This window comes from Cariama cristata, unplaced genomic scaffold (assembly GCF_000690535.1).
Source record: "Cariama cristata isolate BGI_N322 unplaced genomic scaffold, ASM69053v1 scaffold13418, whole genome shotgun sequence".
Classification (NCBI taxonomy): Eukaryota; Metazoa; Chordata; class Aves; order Cariamiformes; family Cariamidae; genus Cariama; species Cariama cristata.
In genome coordinates this window covers 9142-27236 of record NW_009630736.1, presented here as the reverse complement: position 1 = coordinate 27236, position 18095 = coordinate 9142, and the positions used below count along the sequence as shown (strand labels likewise).

At 46.3% G+C, this 18095-nt stretch overlaps 1 protein-coding gene across 1 annotated transcript in view; it reads right to left on the bottom strand.

The window, feature by feature from the left end:
* ATP6V0D1 (ATPase, H+ transporting, lysosomal 38kDa, V0 subunit d1) overlaps window positions 1-16602 on the bottom strand; it is a gene marked incomplete at its 5' end in the record, with an annotated part of 25051 nt that extends 8449 nt beyond the window's left edge. Inside the window, 2 exons of the mRNA XM_009705679.1 lie at window positions 1625-1803; window positions 16431-16602. Coding sequence (XP_009703981.1) covers window positions 1625-1803; window positions 16431-16602 — 351 coding nt within the window. The remainder of the gene's footprint in view (window positions 1-1624; window positions 1804-16430) is intronic.
* Between the last annotated feature and the right edge of the window lie 1493 nt (window positions 16603-18095).

The following is an 18095-nucleotide window of genomic DNA, read 5'->3' as shown; positions in this document are numbered from 1 at the left end:
AGGCCTCCTTGTTTATGCAACACAGCTACTCCCCATGTTCGCCTGCTGAATAAATGCCACACTAGATGGTACACAGCCTCAAGGGCATGGCCAGGGCAAAGGTCTGAAGAGGCAGTCAGCCTAGCTGGGGGAGAAGCAGGCAAAATCAACTCATGTACAAGTACATGAATGCAAGAGGCAGAGACCCTCAACTACCAGCCATGTTCTCCAGAATGACCTGACCACTGTAACGGGGCATTTTTACTCCATACACAGCTGGAAGCTTTAAGGCCTCTGCGAGCTAGCATCTTTTAAATACTCTGTTCTACCTTATTCCTAAAATGGGAAGGTTCCTGCTTACTTCCGAGGAGGATTTTCTTCCCACACATCATCCCTACAGTGGGCTCAACTCAGCTGCAGGCAGAGCCTTGGTTCTCGTGCTGCATTATTGCCCTACCTTGCAATTCAGATTTCGACACACGTCTTCCCTCCTTCGCTGGGCTCTATCTGGCAAGTCATTTTTCCATTACAACTGCTTCACTTGCCCCATTATTACACAAAACGTTCGCAAAAGCACTTCAAGTTCCAAAACCAACTATTTCTATCAAAGACTATATGATGATTTAGAGTGTTTTGTTCTTTTTAGCAACCCCAAAAGAATCACTAATCACTGACTCAGGCGTACCTCATTACGTTTTTGACCACAGAGGCTAAACTAGCAAGTCTCCTGCAACTACCTCTCCTACTACTGCAAAAAGACTTTCATATTCTCTCCAGAACTAGTTCCTACACCTTTTATCTTTAAAGAACATACCTGCCTGACTAGCTGTTCATAAGACACTCGGTTTCAGCATATGTGCCTCCTGGTCAAGGCCTGTGGCCCTGAGACAGTATATCTCAGTGCAGTAACCTGTCATACAATGAGCTTAAAAAGGTTTTTGGAGAGTTTTTGTGTTGTTTGTAGTTTTTTTTTCTGTTTTTCTTTGGTGTTTTGTTTGGTTTTGTTTTTTTTTTTTAATATAAAGAGCTTTCCTTGACCTAGAGCTAATTTTATCAGTCTCAGAACAAGACTAGGCACGTGCAGATCTCTAGAATTATCTACAAAAATTGCCTACAAGAAACTGCCCAATGGTCCAACTAGAAGTGCTGGAAATTAAGTGACTCATTCCAGCAGAGGATTCGATAGCCCTTCACTAAGGAAGCACATGTGCCATGTATTCCATGACAATTATTTAAAGAAATCTCATTGTCTAAGACCATTCAAACTTTCTCCTTCTCCAATTTCAGGTGACGATTCCCAGAAGAGCTGGTAAATGGACATATCTAGCAGATCAGATCTAACTACACCTGCACTGCCATAACAGCTCAAGGCCTGGCTCACACAAACCAAACCCCCCAACAGTGTGCACTACCAGTGTGCTGCTTTGGATATTTGTTGAAGTGTACGGAGAGCTAGTTGGTCCTCCAGAGGAAAAACTGGCATAGGACATAAATCTGAACTCCAGCCTAGCCACAGCTGTGCATTACCCACTGCTTTGTCCTCCTCGAGCACAACTTAGGCTTAGCTGGGCCTAGTTAAGACTGGGGGAGAAAGGGACAAATGCTCCACGCACAGCTGAGAGGTATTTTGAAAGACTCCACTCACCCAGGGGAGTGTCCACCAGGATTGCATTGTAGAGCTCCGCAGGTGTCTGAGCAATGTTCACAGCTTCCATCTGCTCAAAACTTCCCAGAGGATGGCACTTGGGCACCAGTTCGGAGATCGAACGCTGGTGCAGAGTCCCAGTGATCAGCAGAATGACGTTGTCAATCATGTAGCTGTACCTGGAGCAATGCAAGAGGAAGCCTGTCACGATACAAACACAAACAATACAACAAGAAGCATCTGGCACCAGCCGGGCACACATCTTCAGTCCCTGGGAACATCTCCAGAAAGATGCACCCTTTCCATAAAGAACTAGTAAGGTGCCTCCTTAATGTCTTCTTATCTTGCCAGCCTGGCAGAAGGGAGTCAAGCATAGTCCTAGGCTGTGATTTATGCTACAGCTGAACCACATCATCTGGGCATCTCCTACCTATCACTAAAGAGTATTAGATTGGAAGGGACTTCTGGAGGTCTCTGGCCCAATGTCCTGCTCCAAGCATGGCCAGCTCCAGCTGCTCAGGGCTTTATCCAGCTGAACTTTAGATTATTTGCAAGGACGTGCCTCTCACAATCTCCCTGAGGCTCTACTTCAGTGTCTGACCACACTCAACAATGAAAAGTCTTTTCTTAACAGCTAATCAGAATTTCCCTTGTGGTCTTTTGTCTACTCTCTCTCATCTTAACCCCACACACCTCCAAGAGGAACCTGGCTCCAGCTTCCCCACATCCTCCCACACAGTAGCTGGGAACATTTGTCCTTCCAGCATTCCCACCGCTCTCCTTGCATCACCATGCTCTGTAGAGAGCATGTGCAAAAGTACACATGGTAGGACACCAGCAAAGGGGAATCTGCAGATAGCCTGACTCAAGCTCAGCTTCAGTGCCAGCAGCACTGCTCCATCTTGCCAAGACTATGGAGAGAGGGTCATGTTTCCGCAGCCCCGCTTCCTTCCAAAACCAACAGGGCTGGCAGCTCTGCCACAACCTTCTTTCACAACCTCGTGAAACTACACGCAAGGTTTTTCCACACCTCTACCATCAAAAGCTACAAACTTCTTTGCACTAGCCCACGTTATGATGTCCCTGATCAAGTTCTCCACTTATGTTATACAGGATTAGCAGATTCAGTCTTTGGCACTGCAGTAATGGGACATTCAATCCAGAACCATGGCACTCAGCACAAGTTCCATCACCGCAAGCCCTCTGTGGCCCTTCTCTCCAGTATGTCCACGTTTCTCTTCCACTGAAGAGTGCAGAACTGGGCACAGCACTCAAAGCAAGGCCTCCAGCAGTGCTGAATAGAGCAGAAATAAAAAAATCACCTCCCAGTTCTCCCAGTCCAGCCAGAGAAGGGATACACCGCTGGCCTGAAGACTGGGCATACAAGAAAGGCTGGTGGCCTTCTCCTAGTAGAAGGTCCAAGCAAGGGATCACGGCATCATGTAAATACAAGGAGCTGAGAGGAAATGTGTCCCCAGCAAGAACAGGAGTGATGCTCTAGGCACCTTTACCACCAGCTTAGCCATAAGCCAACTAAGCCGAGAACCTGAAAAACATCAAGTGAGATGAGTTTGGGTTTTTTTTCAGTCAGCAGAAGATGCCTTTGCAAATGTCCCTCAGCAGTACAGGGAAGAAGCACAGATGCTGGAAGAGCTGGATATTTAGGTTTTTACGCTCTCTTGCTCTCACTGTCAGAGCTCTAACTCTAAAGATGGAAAAGACCTGAAGAAGCTCCTTGGCAGGAGCTGTTCCAAAACAAACGAGATCAGGCCTGAACTAGAATGGCAGAAGGAGCTGTGCACGTCTGGAGTTGGAGCTCTGTTGAGGTTCATTTTTCCCATGTGTACTTCAGTAATGAAGAAAGGGAACTTAAGGCCAGCACAACGGGACTGAGGCAAATGCAGGGATGGCAAGGCTCTGCACACGTTTGTCAGACAGGCATCAGGATGTCAGCTCAGAAATATAAAGACCAACAGCAAGGAGGACATAGTGCAGCCCTGTTTCCCTTTGAACCACATCAAAGGCAGGTAAGCAGAGCCAGGTGAAGGCAGATTTCGGTAGTTTTTATTAGATGGGCTTACTGCCTCTCAAATATGCTCAAAGGGCATGTCCATGAACAAATCCACACCTTAGTTCCTCAAACGTCCTGCTTTTTTTCTCTCTACACCGCAGGGCTAGGTAACACACCTCCTGGCCCTACTATTTTTGCACAGAGCCTGTCTGCATTTGCAGCCTACCTTTCCGGGGACATTCAATCTAGAACCAGGGCAATCAGTAGAAGCTTTACGTACTAGGAAACTTCCTTTTGCCCTTTAATCAGCACCATCATTATCCTCCCTTCTGTTTGTGCAACTCTTACCATGGAGATGATTGCAATCTCCACAACAGCAAGAAGGGCCTCGTTCATGAGATCTGAGGGTAAGGCCCTCGCAGTAAGCAGCTGGTTCCTGGTAAATACAAGCATCTGCACCCTAACACAGATCCATCTCCGTGAGGTGTGCCAGACCAAGGATTCAGTGGATCTGGGAAACAATCTTCTCTCTCCCCTCAAACATGCAAGTTTGCTTAGTGCAACACAGTAGCTTTCAGGAAAGACCAAACAGAGGACTAGTCTCAAAGCAAGGCAACAACATAGGACCAGACCAAATTTCTTTCTTCAACAAGGCCTACAATGAAGGAACAGGCAAGGAAATCCAGTCATTGCACGGTATGCTAGCACATGTCTTTCCTATTTCCAGCTTGCAAATAGGGCAAAGCAGAGGTCCCCCCATTTCACTTACACGCCTTAACTCGCTTGTTTCACCATCCTTCAGGGAAGACTGGGGAGAGGCACAGTCTATAGACGAAATACCAAGGCCTCTAAAGAGGCCCAGCATCAACTTTGATAGAGTACTTTACCTATCAAGGTTACTTAAATCTTGCTGTCAGAGAAGGATTCAACCCTGCGGGAGGAGGGGTTACCACGCGCAAGATAGAGGGGAAATCTCTCATTCGAATTTCCACAGTGACAGCATTTAAACCTTTACGATAACAAGAGAGCTGCAGCAGGACAAAGGTCTCCTGGTACCTGCTGAGGCCAGGCAGACACCAGCACCACTACCTAATCCTTCCTGATAGTTCCTATTTCCTTCAAGCAAGTCCAGACCACACTTATTCACATTCAGCCCCTGCTTCATTTCAGTAAAAACAGACAGGGCTTAGTCAATCATGACTATGAGGCAAGTCTTCTAGTGCCAGGGCAGCTGGAAAAGCCTCTTCTCATCTGCAGAAAGGGCAACACTTGCTTTCCTGTGCCAGGGCCCAACAAGAATGCATCTGCCTCCATTAGCACAGCTGTACTAAGACCATAGCAGAGGTCCTGGCTACACTGGCATTTCCTCCCAGGCCCAAAGGATTAGATTTATTAAGGTGGCAGCAATTTTCCTAGGAACCTCCAACTACTTGTTTAATAGAGCAGCTTTTGTCATCATCATCCTCCTCATCTCCTGTCAGGTTCTGACCAGCTTCAGATGTTTCAAGCTTTCACGGTTAACACATGCTCAGACCCCTCCAAGAGCATTTAGCCTTAACTAGGTTTCAGTGCAGCTAAACAGAGGACCAGACTACGGGACATATCAGAAAACAGGAGCAGTTGGTCACTTGCAACACCATGAAGTCTTACTGCAGTCCGCTTGGCGTGGAAAACAGATTAGGATGTAGGATGGTCTGGTGGGAGACTGGAGACAGGTAGAAGGACCAACCAGCTCCTTGGTGAGGATGAGCCTCTGCACTAGCTGACTGGGAACACTCAGTAGGAGTTCGGAGGAGAAAGAACTACATGGAGGCTCTATATAAACTACAGCCAGTGACGTGGCACAGTAGGGTTTTAATTAAGCGGTAAAATGGCACCTTATCTCAAACTCCCAACCTTGCCTCCACAAAGACTGTAGTCAAAAGTCTCTTGGGCAAGAATGTGTTTTACTCTCCTGTTGTGAGCAGCTATCTGCCCACACAAGGAGATGGACACACAAAGAGTGTACATTCAGCCAGAGTTTCATGTGCACAGTCACGCCCTGCCTCGCTCTTCCTGTCACCCACTGACTTGAGGTGTGGTATATTCCAGAAATTCACATTCACAGAAATACAACATTAGTTGATACTGAGAAGTGTCAGTAACGTCTCACACAAGAGTAGAATTTCTTATCAAAGGACATAAAATAGTCAGCAAGCACAGAAATATCACCCACAGCAGGAGAAAGGTGATGGTTTACAGCTTCCTGAAGTTAGAGACAACCAGAGCCAGTATCTTCACTCCTCCAGCAACACCCAGTTCAGCACAATAGACACTGGGTGACACTCCCATAACAAGAACAAAGCCAGGCTAGGCTATGCCTAGAGAAGCCAAAAGGGGTGTGTGGGGGGGTGTAGAAACGTTCCTTCCAGCAGCAGCAGGTCAGAGAGATCATCTCACTGTTGGTTTTGGGAGGTATGGTCTCAGACAGGCACAGCAGAGACCTCTCAGAGAAAACACAGGAGAGCCAGGCCCCAGAAGCTAACTTCTGGGATAGTCACCCTTGGATAGCTAACAAGCAGAATCAAGGAGTAGAGCACACATGCGAAAGCCACGTACAGATACTTTGACAATGTATGTTTTCCTCCTTTTGGAGTTAAGTACAGCCACTGATAAATGAGATGCAAGAAAGATTACAATGGCCCGCTGAATATTGGGAAAGGCTTCATGTGCTCCCCTGCTAAAAAATGCATGAAAGCTCATCACATGGGGCCTTTACAACTTGGCCTGAAGGCGCTTGGGCATAGCCCTACAAGGCAACGACCCCAAGACAGTTAGAGCTTCTCCCTCCCCAATTTACTAATCTAATCTGATCACAAAGAGTCATTGTCCCACAGCAGATAGGTTGGTTTTTTTATTGCTTTCTACTCCAGGATACTAAAGAAACCATAAACAATACCGCAAGTGGTCACAAAGCATGACTAACGACGGAACATTGCATGACCTGCCTTTCTCAGGGATCCTCGGAAAGCCTTGCCAAACTGTAGCTTAACAGCTGCTCAGCAAAGGGTCATGAGGACAGCCCGCCGTATCCACAGCAATCGCAGAGAGCGGCGGGCTGGTGCAGAAAAGCATAGCAGGGAAGAACCCGGCTGCGGCTCGAGGGTTTTGCTGGGATGGGTTAAGGTATTACATTGCTCAGGTAACTTTAATGCTGCATTAGACTTTAATGCAGACTAAAAGCTAGCGAGATAAAAGTCCCTATGTGACCGTATTGGGCAGTTACTCAGATTAGTGTAGAAGCATGTGTTTATTTTGGGATGAAAAGGGGAAATCTCCAGTGGGATCAGAGCAGTGCTCTGAACTTGGCGTGAATTCTAGAGACAGCTTTAAATGATGATGAAGTTGTTTTGACTATAGTCACTTTAGCATCCAGTGCTTCCCCCTTGCAGCTCATCCAGCTCACGTACTCAGGGGCTGGTGGGGGAAGTAGCCTAAGGAAAAAGTTTCAGGTTGGTTGTACGACTGCTTCCTTGGGTTTGTGCACAAGTACACAGACCCATCTCTATATCCCACTGGGTTCGAGACCTGAGCAAAGATGCTGGGATGCATAGCCACTTGTCACCCTTCTCTCAAGCTTCAAACATAAGCAGTCATGAGGGAAAGCAACGCATAGGCTTCAAAGCACAAAAGAGCAGTAGCTGACGTTAAGAATAGTGCCAACAGTTGAGATGCCTGTATCTGGAGTGTCCATTTAAGATCATTAGTAAGCAACTGTACAGCTGTTCTGAACTGGAAATAGAGGGATGTGCACATCAGGAAGACCTCAGTGCCTCACTGAGGCTTGTTCAAGTAATAGACACTGAATGAACCGAGTCAAATCCTTAAATAAGTTTTTCAGCTCAGACTAGATCATGTCAGACCAGCAGCTTCTGGCCAGGAGCAATTCTACTCCTCATCTGCAGCTGAAGTTCAGGGAGCCCAGGGAACAGCATGTGATGGTCTCCACGCGAAGCGCACTGATCTCTTCCTGTCTTTGCACACTGTCTTTCCTAGAGTCATACCAACAAAAACCCACACCTAAGTGGTAAGTTCGTGAACCTGCCAAAGAGAAAGCTGAGAATTTCATGGTTGCCGCCACAAACCAAACGCACTCAGCCAATAAATGGGCGCCCTGCTAAACTTAGATCGACGAGACCATTTCACAGCAAAGAGTTATAACTTCACAGTACTACAGAGGCTGTGGCAGCCTTTCAAATCCAAGTATCCAGGAATGTTCTCAGCACTGATCTATATTTAGCTGCATCTCCACACGATTTTCACCATCTTCTAGTGAGTCTACGTCTCTTGGGATACTGACCTCAGTTTTCCAATGGTATCATCCAGTAACTTATAAGCCACCACACAGCATTAGCTGCATTAAAGGCTAACGAGAAAAAAAACTAGATGAAGTACTTTTAATTTTGAGGCTTTATGAACATGACATTGTGTTCTAGATGTGTACAAACTCCTTGAAACATCAGGAAAAGTTTTGAACACCTCACAGCCTTGTGCAGGAATCTCTGGTTGCCTAAAGTTGATGCCTCAAAGCTTGAGAAACACTAGGCTGATACGCAAGGCTGAGTCCTGGCACACTGTGCTGAGCAGACCTCAGCACTAATTACATTTTAAATATTGACCAGAAACATCTAATCATGCTGCTTTCACACAGACCAGTTGCAAAAGCCAAACTTGCATAAACTGTTTTCTTACCTTTCTTACATGTAAAGCACTAAAAAAGAAGCAAACCACCAAACAAAAACAAAACAAACAAACAAACCCCCCAACATTTCAAGGATATAAAAGAAGATGAAAGGCTGCACTGTGTAATCTCACATTATCTCCAAAACTGCCTCTAGTAGCTAAGAAGGTTGAATGAGTTTAATGGCCTAAAAGCCTTTACCCACTTCTCAGCGAATGCATGGTCTGGACCCCGCTGATGTGCAGAACATTACTGTGCGTACAGGCCTGCTGCCAGCAGAAGCCAAGAAAAATCATCCCGCTTGACATGCAGTAAACCATACAGGGAAGACACAAGATTTAGCTTGGCCTCTAAATATTGTGGTACTTAGGCAAAGCTCTATATAAGTATTTACTAGACTTCAAACTAGCATACAGAATGGATCTGGGAGAGCGGACTAGGACCCAAGATGCCCCCAAAAAGCCTTCAGAAGCAGTACCCATGGCCTCTAGGCCTTCTCTGGGTTGAACCTGCCAGTCTAGAACAGTGGGTGAGGCAAATCGATGGAAAGGTAAAAGGAAAATGAAGGCTGCTAAAGTCCAGTACCAGAAGACCTTGAGAACAAAGGAGTGAAGCATGTCACATGGGAACAGAAGGCACTGCACACAGGTCGTCTTATGGAAAAGTTGCAACTACACATACATTGATCAGAGGAGTATTGATAACCTCCTAACACACTCCCTCCCTGACCTGTTCAACCTGTAGAGGCAAAGATTGCGAGAAGGAACACAAAGGAAGCACAAGGACTGTTCCTGCAAGCTGAAGAAACACCAGAGGGAATCACCTTTAAACAAAGCCCGAGAAGATAGCTAAGTCCACACACTGCCTCTGGATAAAAGGGCATCAGCTTGGACAGGGATGTTATCCAGGGGTGGTGAGTGCTCACCTAACCACCCACAGCTTGCATGCTAGAGCCCTTTCTCAGGGCTGCAGAGTTTCATTAGAGATTTCTCTATCATAGTGAAACACAGGCTTACACTGGGGCTCATCGCTCACTTTTTGCTACATTTTTACTGCCACCGATAACATTTTGCTAGCTCTCCCAATCATTACGGTGGTCACTGTGTTTGCAAGGCACTGTGCTAACACCTTCCAAGCAAAGGACAGCACCAGTCAGTAGTAGGAAGGTTACGCTGTTCCAGTTCAAATCCACAAGCCAAATGAAGTGTTTTCCAGGTGCTAGAGGTTTGGGAAAAAAGCATTCCCTCAACATAATACACAGCAAAATCCACCTTTCAAAGGCTCCCTTTCCAATGAGGGCACCCACAGTCACACCATTTTGAAAGATGACTTCCATGGCTGCCACTTAGGTATGCAACCCAGTCCATTTTCAGAGACACTGGTTCTGGGAAGCTGGTATGAGATCTGTATCCTTTAGGTATGCAGGAGAACAGATGCAGCTCCACTGCTACCGTCCAGAGGACGCAAGTCTGTGACTGTTTCCAGATCATTAGTTACATGCCCTCTTATTTTGAAAATTACATAATCCCTGCAAGAACTTGGCTTATCAGTTCAACCTTGCGCTCCCTGCAAACAGGGAAGCTGTTTGTCAAACCCGTGCATCTCTGCCAAAACAGTCTCTCTGCCAGAAAAGGCTCATAAACCTTTTATTGCAGGATCTCCAGCCACTACAGTAATTTTTACTTCCCAATCCCACTGCCGCCAAGGAGTCAACAACTAATTGAAAATAGTATAGCGCAGTTTTAACCACAGCAGCATTAGGAAAGATCTTTCAGATTGTTGCATTCGCCCAAATAAACTGCAAGTGTCTAATGTAAAGCCTTTGGATTTTTTTCTTCTGTAAGAAAGGACTCCAAAAGGATGCAGTCAAATTTTGTAACCTCTGCAGTTACGCCAGGATGCACACTCCAGAGCGTTTAGAATAAAGAGAGGCAACTTCCCACTCCAGAGAAGAGGATTATTGCTCTTCAGCTCAAGTAGCAATTGAAATAATTTGGCTCCAGAAAAACCACCGCTGCAAGATTAAGTTCGAACTCAAAGTCAGGCAGCAGAAACTAGATCTATCCAGTGCAGGGGAGAGGCAGAGCAGGACTGGGTCAGGAAGAAGGTAAGAGAGGGAAGTGTCAGCTAAGAAAAGGCATGCGCAAGGGGAAAAGGTACATGCAGTCTCATCAAAAACACGTCTTGTGACCACAAAAACATACTGAAAGCCAAGTTCCCAGCTGCATCCTCAGGGCAACAAAGAACCCGGTTCACAGCTCTAGCAGACCGGTAAGGTAAAGACAAAAGACAACCTAGTCTGTCCTCTGACAATGAGCTTCATCATGGATTTGGAAAACGTGTTTAGACCCAGCTCACCCCCAGACCTCACTCCTACAGCAGACTCAGTTTCTGCAAAGTTATCAGCAGCTCCCCCACCCGAACACAAGATCGAACGCTTCTCTGCCCATTAACTTGCTGCAAGGGCTCAAGGGGTCCAACAGCTGCCAGAGCCCCACATGTCACCCTGCTCTGAAACCAGACTTTCCAGAGCAGGGAAAGACCGTGCTGAAGCAAGGAAAAAAAAAAAAAAAATCCAAACTTTTTTTTTTACCCTCCCCTCCCCCAGAAAAATACTAAGGCTGACAATCTGACCAGGCTACAGCAGGCTAGAGTCAGGAGCGACACCACAATAAGGAATCCTACCTACACCATATACAGGAACACTTGAAGGAAGGAGAGACAGGACATGGCACCATGTCAGGCTAACACAAAGAACAAAGCCTTTACAGACAGACAGCGCTAGCAGACCAGCACATCACCAAGAACCACCTAAAACCCACTTCCATCCCACAAGTCAATATGTGCTTGTTGAATTCAGGAAGTGGGTTTTGCTGTTTCAAGTACACTTAATACCTGTTTGTTGCTGCCCTACAGAACATCGCTGCATTCCCTCAGCCAAACAGTCAATTGTTTGTGTTGGAGCAGCGATGTTAACAGCCAGCTTGTGCCCATCAGTCAGAACCTACTATGGTCGGCTGAAAGACGCAGGGAAGCATCAGCAGTCTTCCAGTGAGGAGCTGTGTGGCAAGACACAGAGCTAGCAGGTGTTTTATAGAGACTGCAGCAGGCTCAACAACTTCAGCTTTTCCTTGCCACAATACGCTGTGGCAGAGGCTGCCAGCTACAGACATTGCTTGAAAAAACAAAAGGGAGATCAGCCAACTTCCTCAATATTTTGGTACTAACAACACACACTTGCCACAGAAGAGTTCCTGGAGAGGATCGGAGCCAGGAAAGAGTCAGCGTGGTGCCAGGAGAGGAGCACAACAGGACAAAAATCAGAGGCAGCAAGCGACTCGGGGAATGAAGACCTTGTTTTGAGGCTGCTGCTTAGCTTGGGTTAGTTTTGTTCATGTGCTTTTAAACACTGTCCTTTCCCCCTAAGCTCAGAAGACAAGTTAATTCCTGCTCCCCTCCAGAGGTGACCATCCTTACCTGTGGCAGGGTGTGCACCTGGGGCCAGGCAGCCACGGGGCTGGAGTGCCACCTCCCGGCAAGTCACAGGCAGCGCTGCCTCATCTGCCGGGAGCTGGGCAAGGAGAGCACACCAGAACACACATCCATCCTCCTGGTGCTCCAGAGCCTCCACGCTGTCCCAGTTGCTGCTTCTCCTTCCCATGGCCTCACCTAGTTTATCGGCCACTTAGAAGAGGCAAGAGAAATGACAGAATAAGCCCATGCAGGGACAAACAGCATGGCTTTTGGCAGGTTGGAACAGTCACAGGGGACGAGGACTCCAGCAGCTCCTAAGATCAGACAGTTCCTCAGATCTTCTCAGCAACGAGCACCAGGTCAAGATCTGAGCACCCTCCAAAAACAAGGCCAACAGTCACCTGTTGATCAACTCAAAACCGCTCCAGAGGTGCAGCAGGACATTTGTGAAGGAGAAAGCTTGACTGGTTTTTAAACGCTTGATCCACATCCTGGCACTAGTCATCTGCACCCTGGACACTCTCAGTGAGATGAGCCCCAAGTGTTTAACAGGTCCCTATGGGCCTGTGTGAGGTTATGGAGTATTTCTAAGGCAATCAAAAACTTAAGTATCTGACAAAACAGAAAAGCATCTGACAGCACTGAGTTCCAGAGCTGAACTGAACATGCTACGAAACACTTCCTTCCATTTTAAGCCAGACACACCTCCTACAATCCCACTCGATTTTAACAAATCTCCGTTTACAACCCAATGCTTGTCTCAGATTCCCAGTGAACTCCAGTTTTCCTCCTGCAGAAACCAGCCCCACTAAAACTCTCCATATCTTTCTACCATTTTCTATTTCAATTGAGCCTGTAAAGTTTAGCACAGGGACACACGCAGTTGAGTACAATTTCTTCTTCTAAACACCTGGTGCCTTGCTTGCCTGGAGCTGTCTTTACCATTTCCTACTCAAGTTTCATTAAGTACCCTAAAAGAAAGGAGTGGGAAACAGCCATGTTCAAAAGGCAAAGATAAATCACCTCATCACACCTATCTGTGTGCCCAGTCAGAGTGGAAGATCAAGTGGCACAGGCTTGTCCCAGTGTCACTCAGAGTAGGCAGGATGACACAGTACCTCTGCCACTTGCGCAGGCACAACATCCCCAGGGCTGCCAACATCCTTCGGCCTAAAACCTCCAGGACGCTGCCACACACAAGCCTGGGTTAGATGAAGGCTGCCAGCCTCCAAACAGAGCTGTTCTCCCAGCTATTTCGGATGTGTGTGGGAAGCTCCACGCTGTCAGCAGACAGAATCTCTGGAACTTCTGCCCCCTGCCCCAAAACCCAGATCTACTACAACCCACAGGACAGCTTTAGGGAACAAAACACAGCCTGAAAGGCAGCTCAAGAAGTCATCTCTAGTCTATCCTCTTTTCTACTAGCCCAGTCACTAAATACATTAGGGTTATCAACAGAAGATATTAAGACCCACTGAGCAAAACCAGCACTCTCCTCAAACTCCTTGTGTTTCACTGTCCTCATTCTTCTGTTTTAACTTGTCTGTAGTGTCATTAGAAGTTATTAGAGCTTCTAATACACTGATAGCAACTCCCACCTTGGGCCAGCTGAAGCTGATAACACCTTCTCTATTTCATCAATACTCCAATGGTGTGATGAGCGCAGACCCAGAGGAGACCCCTCCATCAGCGGTGCAGCAGAACCATGCCAAAACACAACTGAACACTTGGACTCCTTGCACAAAAGGCTCCACAAGACAGCGGAGATGCTTCATGTAGCAAACCAGCTTTTCTCCTGCTTCGCCTTCTGCCTTACTCTAGGCAGCGCTGCAGTCAGTGGCATTAAAGCAAATCTTGTGAGTAAAAAGGAAAAGAAGAGATGAGAGTGAAGACAACTCGAGGAAGCAACATCCTGTGCTGAATGGGACCAATATATTCAAGACAAGACTACGCAGTAGGCAAGAGATACAGATATCTGCACAAAATTGTGTTTTGCTATAGAGAGCTCATCAAAATCAGAGACACAGAAGCAGAACAAAGATCAAAGTTAAATCAAGTTGAGGGCAAAACACCAGTTTTAAAGTTCAGTCATTCAAACAGCTGCGAGAACTGGCCTATCAAATTATGTGAGATGTTTAAGGTCTTCTGCACAACTTGAGCTGGATGTAGACACTGGATAAAGGTCAGCAGGACTGGTGTAACAGGAAACTGTATTTCCACAGCTATTTGTAGCCTTCCTACCAAGCCACGCAGCATGTAATCGGGGCAGGCACGGTCTGAGACCTTTCAGTTCATCTTTTCCACACACTGGTTTTCAAAGCGGTACAGTTAGGAAACAGCAAAGTTTTAAAGTCTGCAAGATACTCACGCATCCTGCCTAGACTATTGCCTTTAAACAGATATGATATAAGCTAAAAGAAGAGACCATTAGTGATTACCATGATACTTCGATAGAGATTAGACATTTCCATAAACCTGTAGGGCAACAAAGGAAAAGCATCAGTGGAAGACAAACTACCTCATGTGGCCAGGCTCAAACAGTACTGATGTCTTTACAGCAAATTAAAGATGGGCAAAGAGGCGTTTTGAAAGTTAACTTAAGTTTGAGGGAATAGAAGAGATTGCTCCATACAACTAAGATGATGAGCTAGAAACTGTTTCATCCATTGCAAACACTGCTGCAAACTGGGGCATGGTCATTTCTTGCCGATGACTTGCCATGTCTTGCTCTGTATCTGGAGCCAAATATGAAAACTCCATCAGTTTTAGTGACAGGCATATAAGAAAAAACTATTTCTTGGAAAACAGCGAAGGCTTAAGAGAGAGGCAGCTTTAGCACAGTGACCCAGAAAATAACAGATATGAGCCACTGGGTTAGAAAAATGAGATGGCGTTACTGTCCAGACACAGAAAGGACAGAACAGGAAGAAAGAGAGCAGAGAGACAGGTGTTTAATCGGTACGTGCACATGCAGGAGATGCCACACATAGACCAAAATTTTAAAACTGTGAATCGACCACAAAGGCCTTTCCACATCAGCCTGCACCATTCAAAAACCTCTAGGTGGCAAGCAAGATAACGCCCACACAACTGCCAAAAATGCAAGATTAAACACCACTTGCCAGAGTGCCCGCGATGAGCCAAAGCTCACTGTAGCAAATAAATGAATGCTGATGTATTAGCTTTCCGATTCAAAAATAGAGTACAATATCTTGCATCTCTGAGAAGAAGAAAGTCATGTTCTATTGAACCAGAAATTCACTTTTGTCCATCACTTATCTCCTTACTGGTTAGAGAAGGCCACTGGCTATGGAGTTTTCAAGCTAAACTAGAGCTTACAGGAACACAGACGAAGGAAAGTAAAAAAAGGCAATTTTACTTCCATGTTTCAGCTGCAAGCTAGCATAACTGGTATCACACCAAGACTAGCAGTTTCATTGTATTCCCAATTATAACAAGAGCAGCACACAGGGAAGCAGAGGGTTGTACAAAATCACTAGAAGATACCTGCAAGAACACTGTGCTATTTCAAGCTTTTCACATCATCTGAACCTGCTGTGGAATCGCACACACCCTGTGTTTTTTCATGCACTGACAAAGACATGCTGAGGTTGCTGCAGCCCTCTCTTCTCCTGCTGCATATTCTGGGCCCTCCCTTCCCCTAGTGCTGATGTTTGTTGAATTCCACTGAGCTGGCTGAGAAAAACCAAATCAAAGATTAACCCCAAAAGGGAAAAGTTGTTCAATTTTTGGTCAGCTCAACTCCCTGAACCAGTTTGTGACGGGGTCAGAGGAAGGCCTACAGCCCCTGGGGTGGGATGGTGGGATCACAGCAGCCCTGACGAAGGCTGATCGATCTCAGTGGGTCAGAACTAGCAGGCAGCTGCTGTCCTGCGTATGTTTTGCAGCAGGATCACATTTTAAAATAAAACAGGAACATTTAATACAAGGGATATGGGTAAATGTCAGCTCCAATACGAGACGGAACCAATTCTGCAATGGAAGGCAGGTTAAGTAGCTGTGCCAATGGAGCATGCACACCCCGGGAGCAGAAGCTTTTAACAACATAGTGGTAACACAACACCACGCTGCTGGTTTGAGACCTCCAGATAAACAGTTTCATTCGAGAAGCTGCAGACAACACAGCAGCTACAGGGCTGAGTACGGAGAAAAGGAGGCTGAGGGGAGACCTTATCGCCCTCTACAACTACCTGAAAGGAGGGTGTAGTGAGGTGGGAGTCAGTCTCTTCTCCCCAGTAACTAGCGATAGTACAAGAGGAAACGGTCTCAAGTTGTGTCAGGGGAGGTTCAGATTGGATATTAGGAAGAATTTCTTCACTGTAAGAGTTGGTAAGCATTGGAACAGGATCCCCAGGGAGGTGGTGGACTCACCATCCCTGGAGGTGTTCAAAAAACGTTGAGATGTGGTGCTTCGAGTTTAGTGGGCACGGTGGCATTGGGTATGCAGTTGGACTTGATGATCTTTGAGGTCTCTTCCAACCATAGCGATTCTATGATTCTATGGAAAGCTAGTCTGAGAGCCCTCAAGTCTGGAAGAATGCCAACATTTCAAATGCTTTTCACAAACAGCTGGTACTCACGTGATGAAGTCCAGAAAACTTGCTAGGGGCTCATACGCGTGGTTCCTCATGTGACGAAACTCCACCACCATCTTCTCCTTCAGCTTGTCGTCTATGACTGAGACGGTGAGTGGGGAGGCTTCGTTGGCCAGGAAGTTCCCATAGTCTGTGCTCTGGAGGTGCAGTTTCAAGTCTGAAAAACAAAGAATAATTCTACTCTACAGGGTTTGTGCTGGGTTTGGGGTTTTTTTTGAGCATACCCAAGAAAGCTGTTCCTCAGCATTTCTCCAGGCTTTCTCTTCTCAGAAAGATCACCTAGACAAAACCCATGTGGTAAGTCATACACTTATATTTGTGTTCAGTTTCATCATGGATAATCGAAATGCAAGAAGACATCAGTGTTTGGCCATACCAGCCTTGCCCCATCTTAAAGAGAAAACTGTGACACTATCTGTGTAACTGAGCACACAGCTGTGCCAGCTGTCCACTGTGCTTGATCAAGGTGGAAGGTTATCGATTTTCTAGGAAGTATTTGCTAGAAATCTAGAAAAAAAAAGAAAAGAAACAACTTAAGCACTTCCTCTATCCAAAAGGGCTCTGGTTGCAGGCTTCTCCGAAACAATCATGACCAAGAACGTATCTGCCCAACAAGCAAGTTTCCTCAGATGTGGAGGCATCTGAAAAGCTTTCAAAGCCCAAAAGACAAAAAATAGCAACCTTGAAATTATAAAGCAGCTAGGTATTACATTATCAAATCAGTCCAGCTAATTACACTGGTAAAGAGAAGTCAGGCATGAAGAGGTAGAGAGGAGTTGGTGAAGAGGAAGGCCATTTAAATCAGTCTTATATGGCAGGCAACCCCTGCCCAGGATGGAGGAACATGCTCAGAAGCCTTCCCCTCCTCCAGTTTCAAGTAGAGGAAATCTTTGTTTCCTGTTGCCCTTGCTGCAGGTCAGGTGCCCAACCAAGCTGCAGTCCTGGCCAACAAGCAAGCACAACATGCTGAGCTCTGTCAAGATAAAAACCTTATTTGAGCCAAAAGCATTTAAGTGTCTCTATGGAAAAACTGAATCCAGAACTGAGGAACGTCATATAATCCTACTCCTCAAAGCTCTACTAGTTGCACTGGTACACAATGTTCATCTCCCTTCAGCTTCACCTCAGAGGGCCCGTTAGGCAAGCACCCTCCCAGGGATTCAAGACCTTTATAGGGAAAGGAGAGTAGCTGAAAGAGTTTAGTCAAACCAGATGTGAATACACTGTCCAGAGAAAACAAAAACAAAAGAGAGAGACATTTCTCCCTGGTTTCTTTGAAGCAGGAGCACCAAGGCTGCCTTTCCCTTCCACTGAACCCTACGAGTCCTCAGTATTATGGCACGAGCATCCACAGCACTAAGGTCAGAGTAAGGACTCAGCCTAGCTTGAGAAGTTTGATCTTTTGACATTACACTCAGCAACAGGCAGGAGCTGCAGCGCATCCTCCGCATTGGGCTCCAAACCGAACCTGGACCGTATAGTGCAATACTGTCCTCAGCCCAAGGGGTGGAAGGGTCAAACGGCTTTCAAGCTGACTTGAACTCTTCTGGGTATTTCCAAGGGGGTCTAGCAAAGATGTTTTTGACCTAGCACTTTTTAATTACAAAGACATTACCACCGTTAAGTCTCACAGGAAACAGATGGTGATTA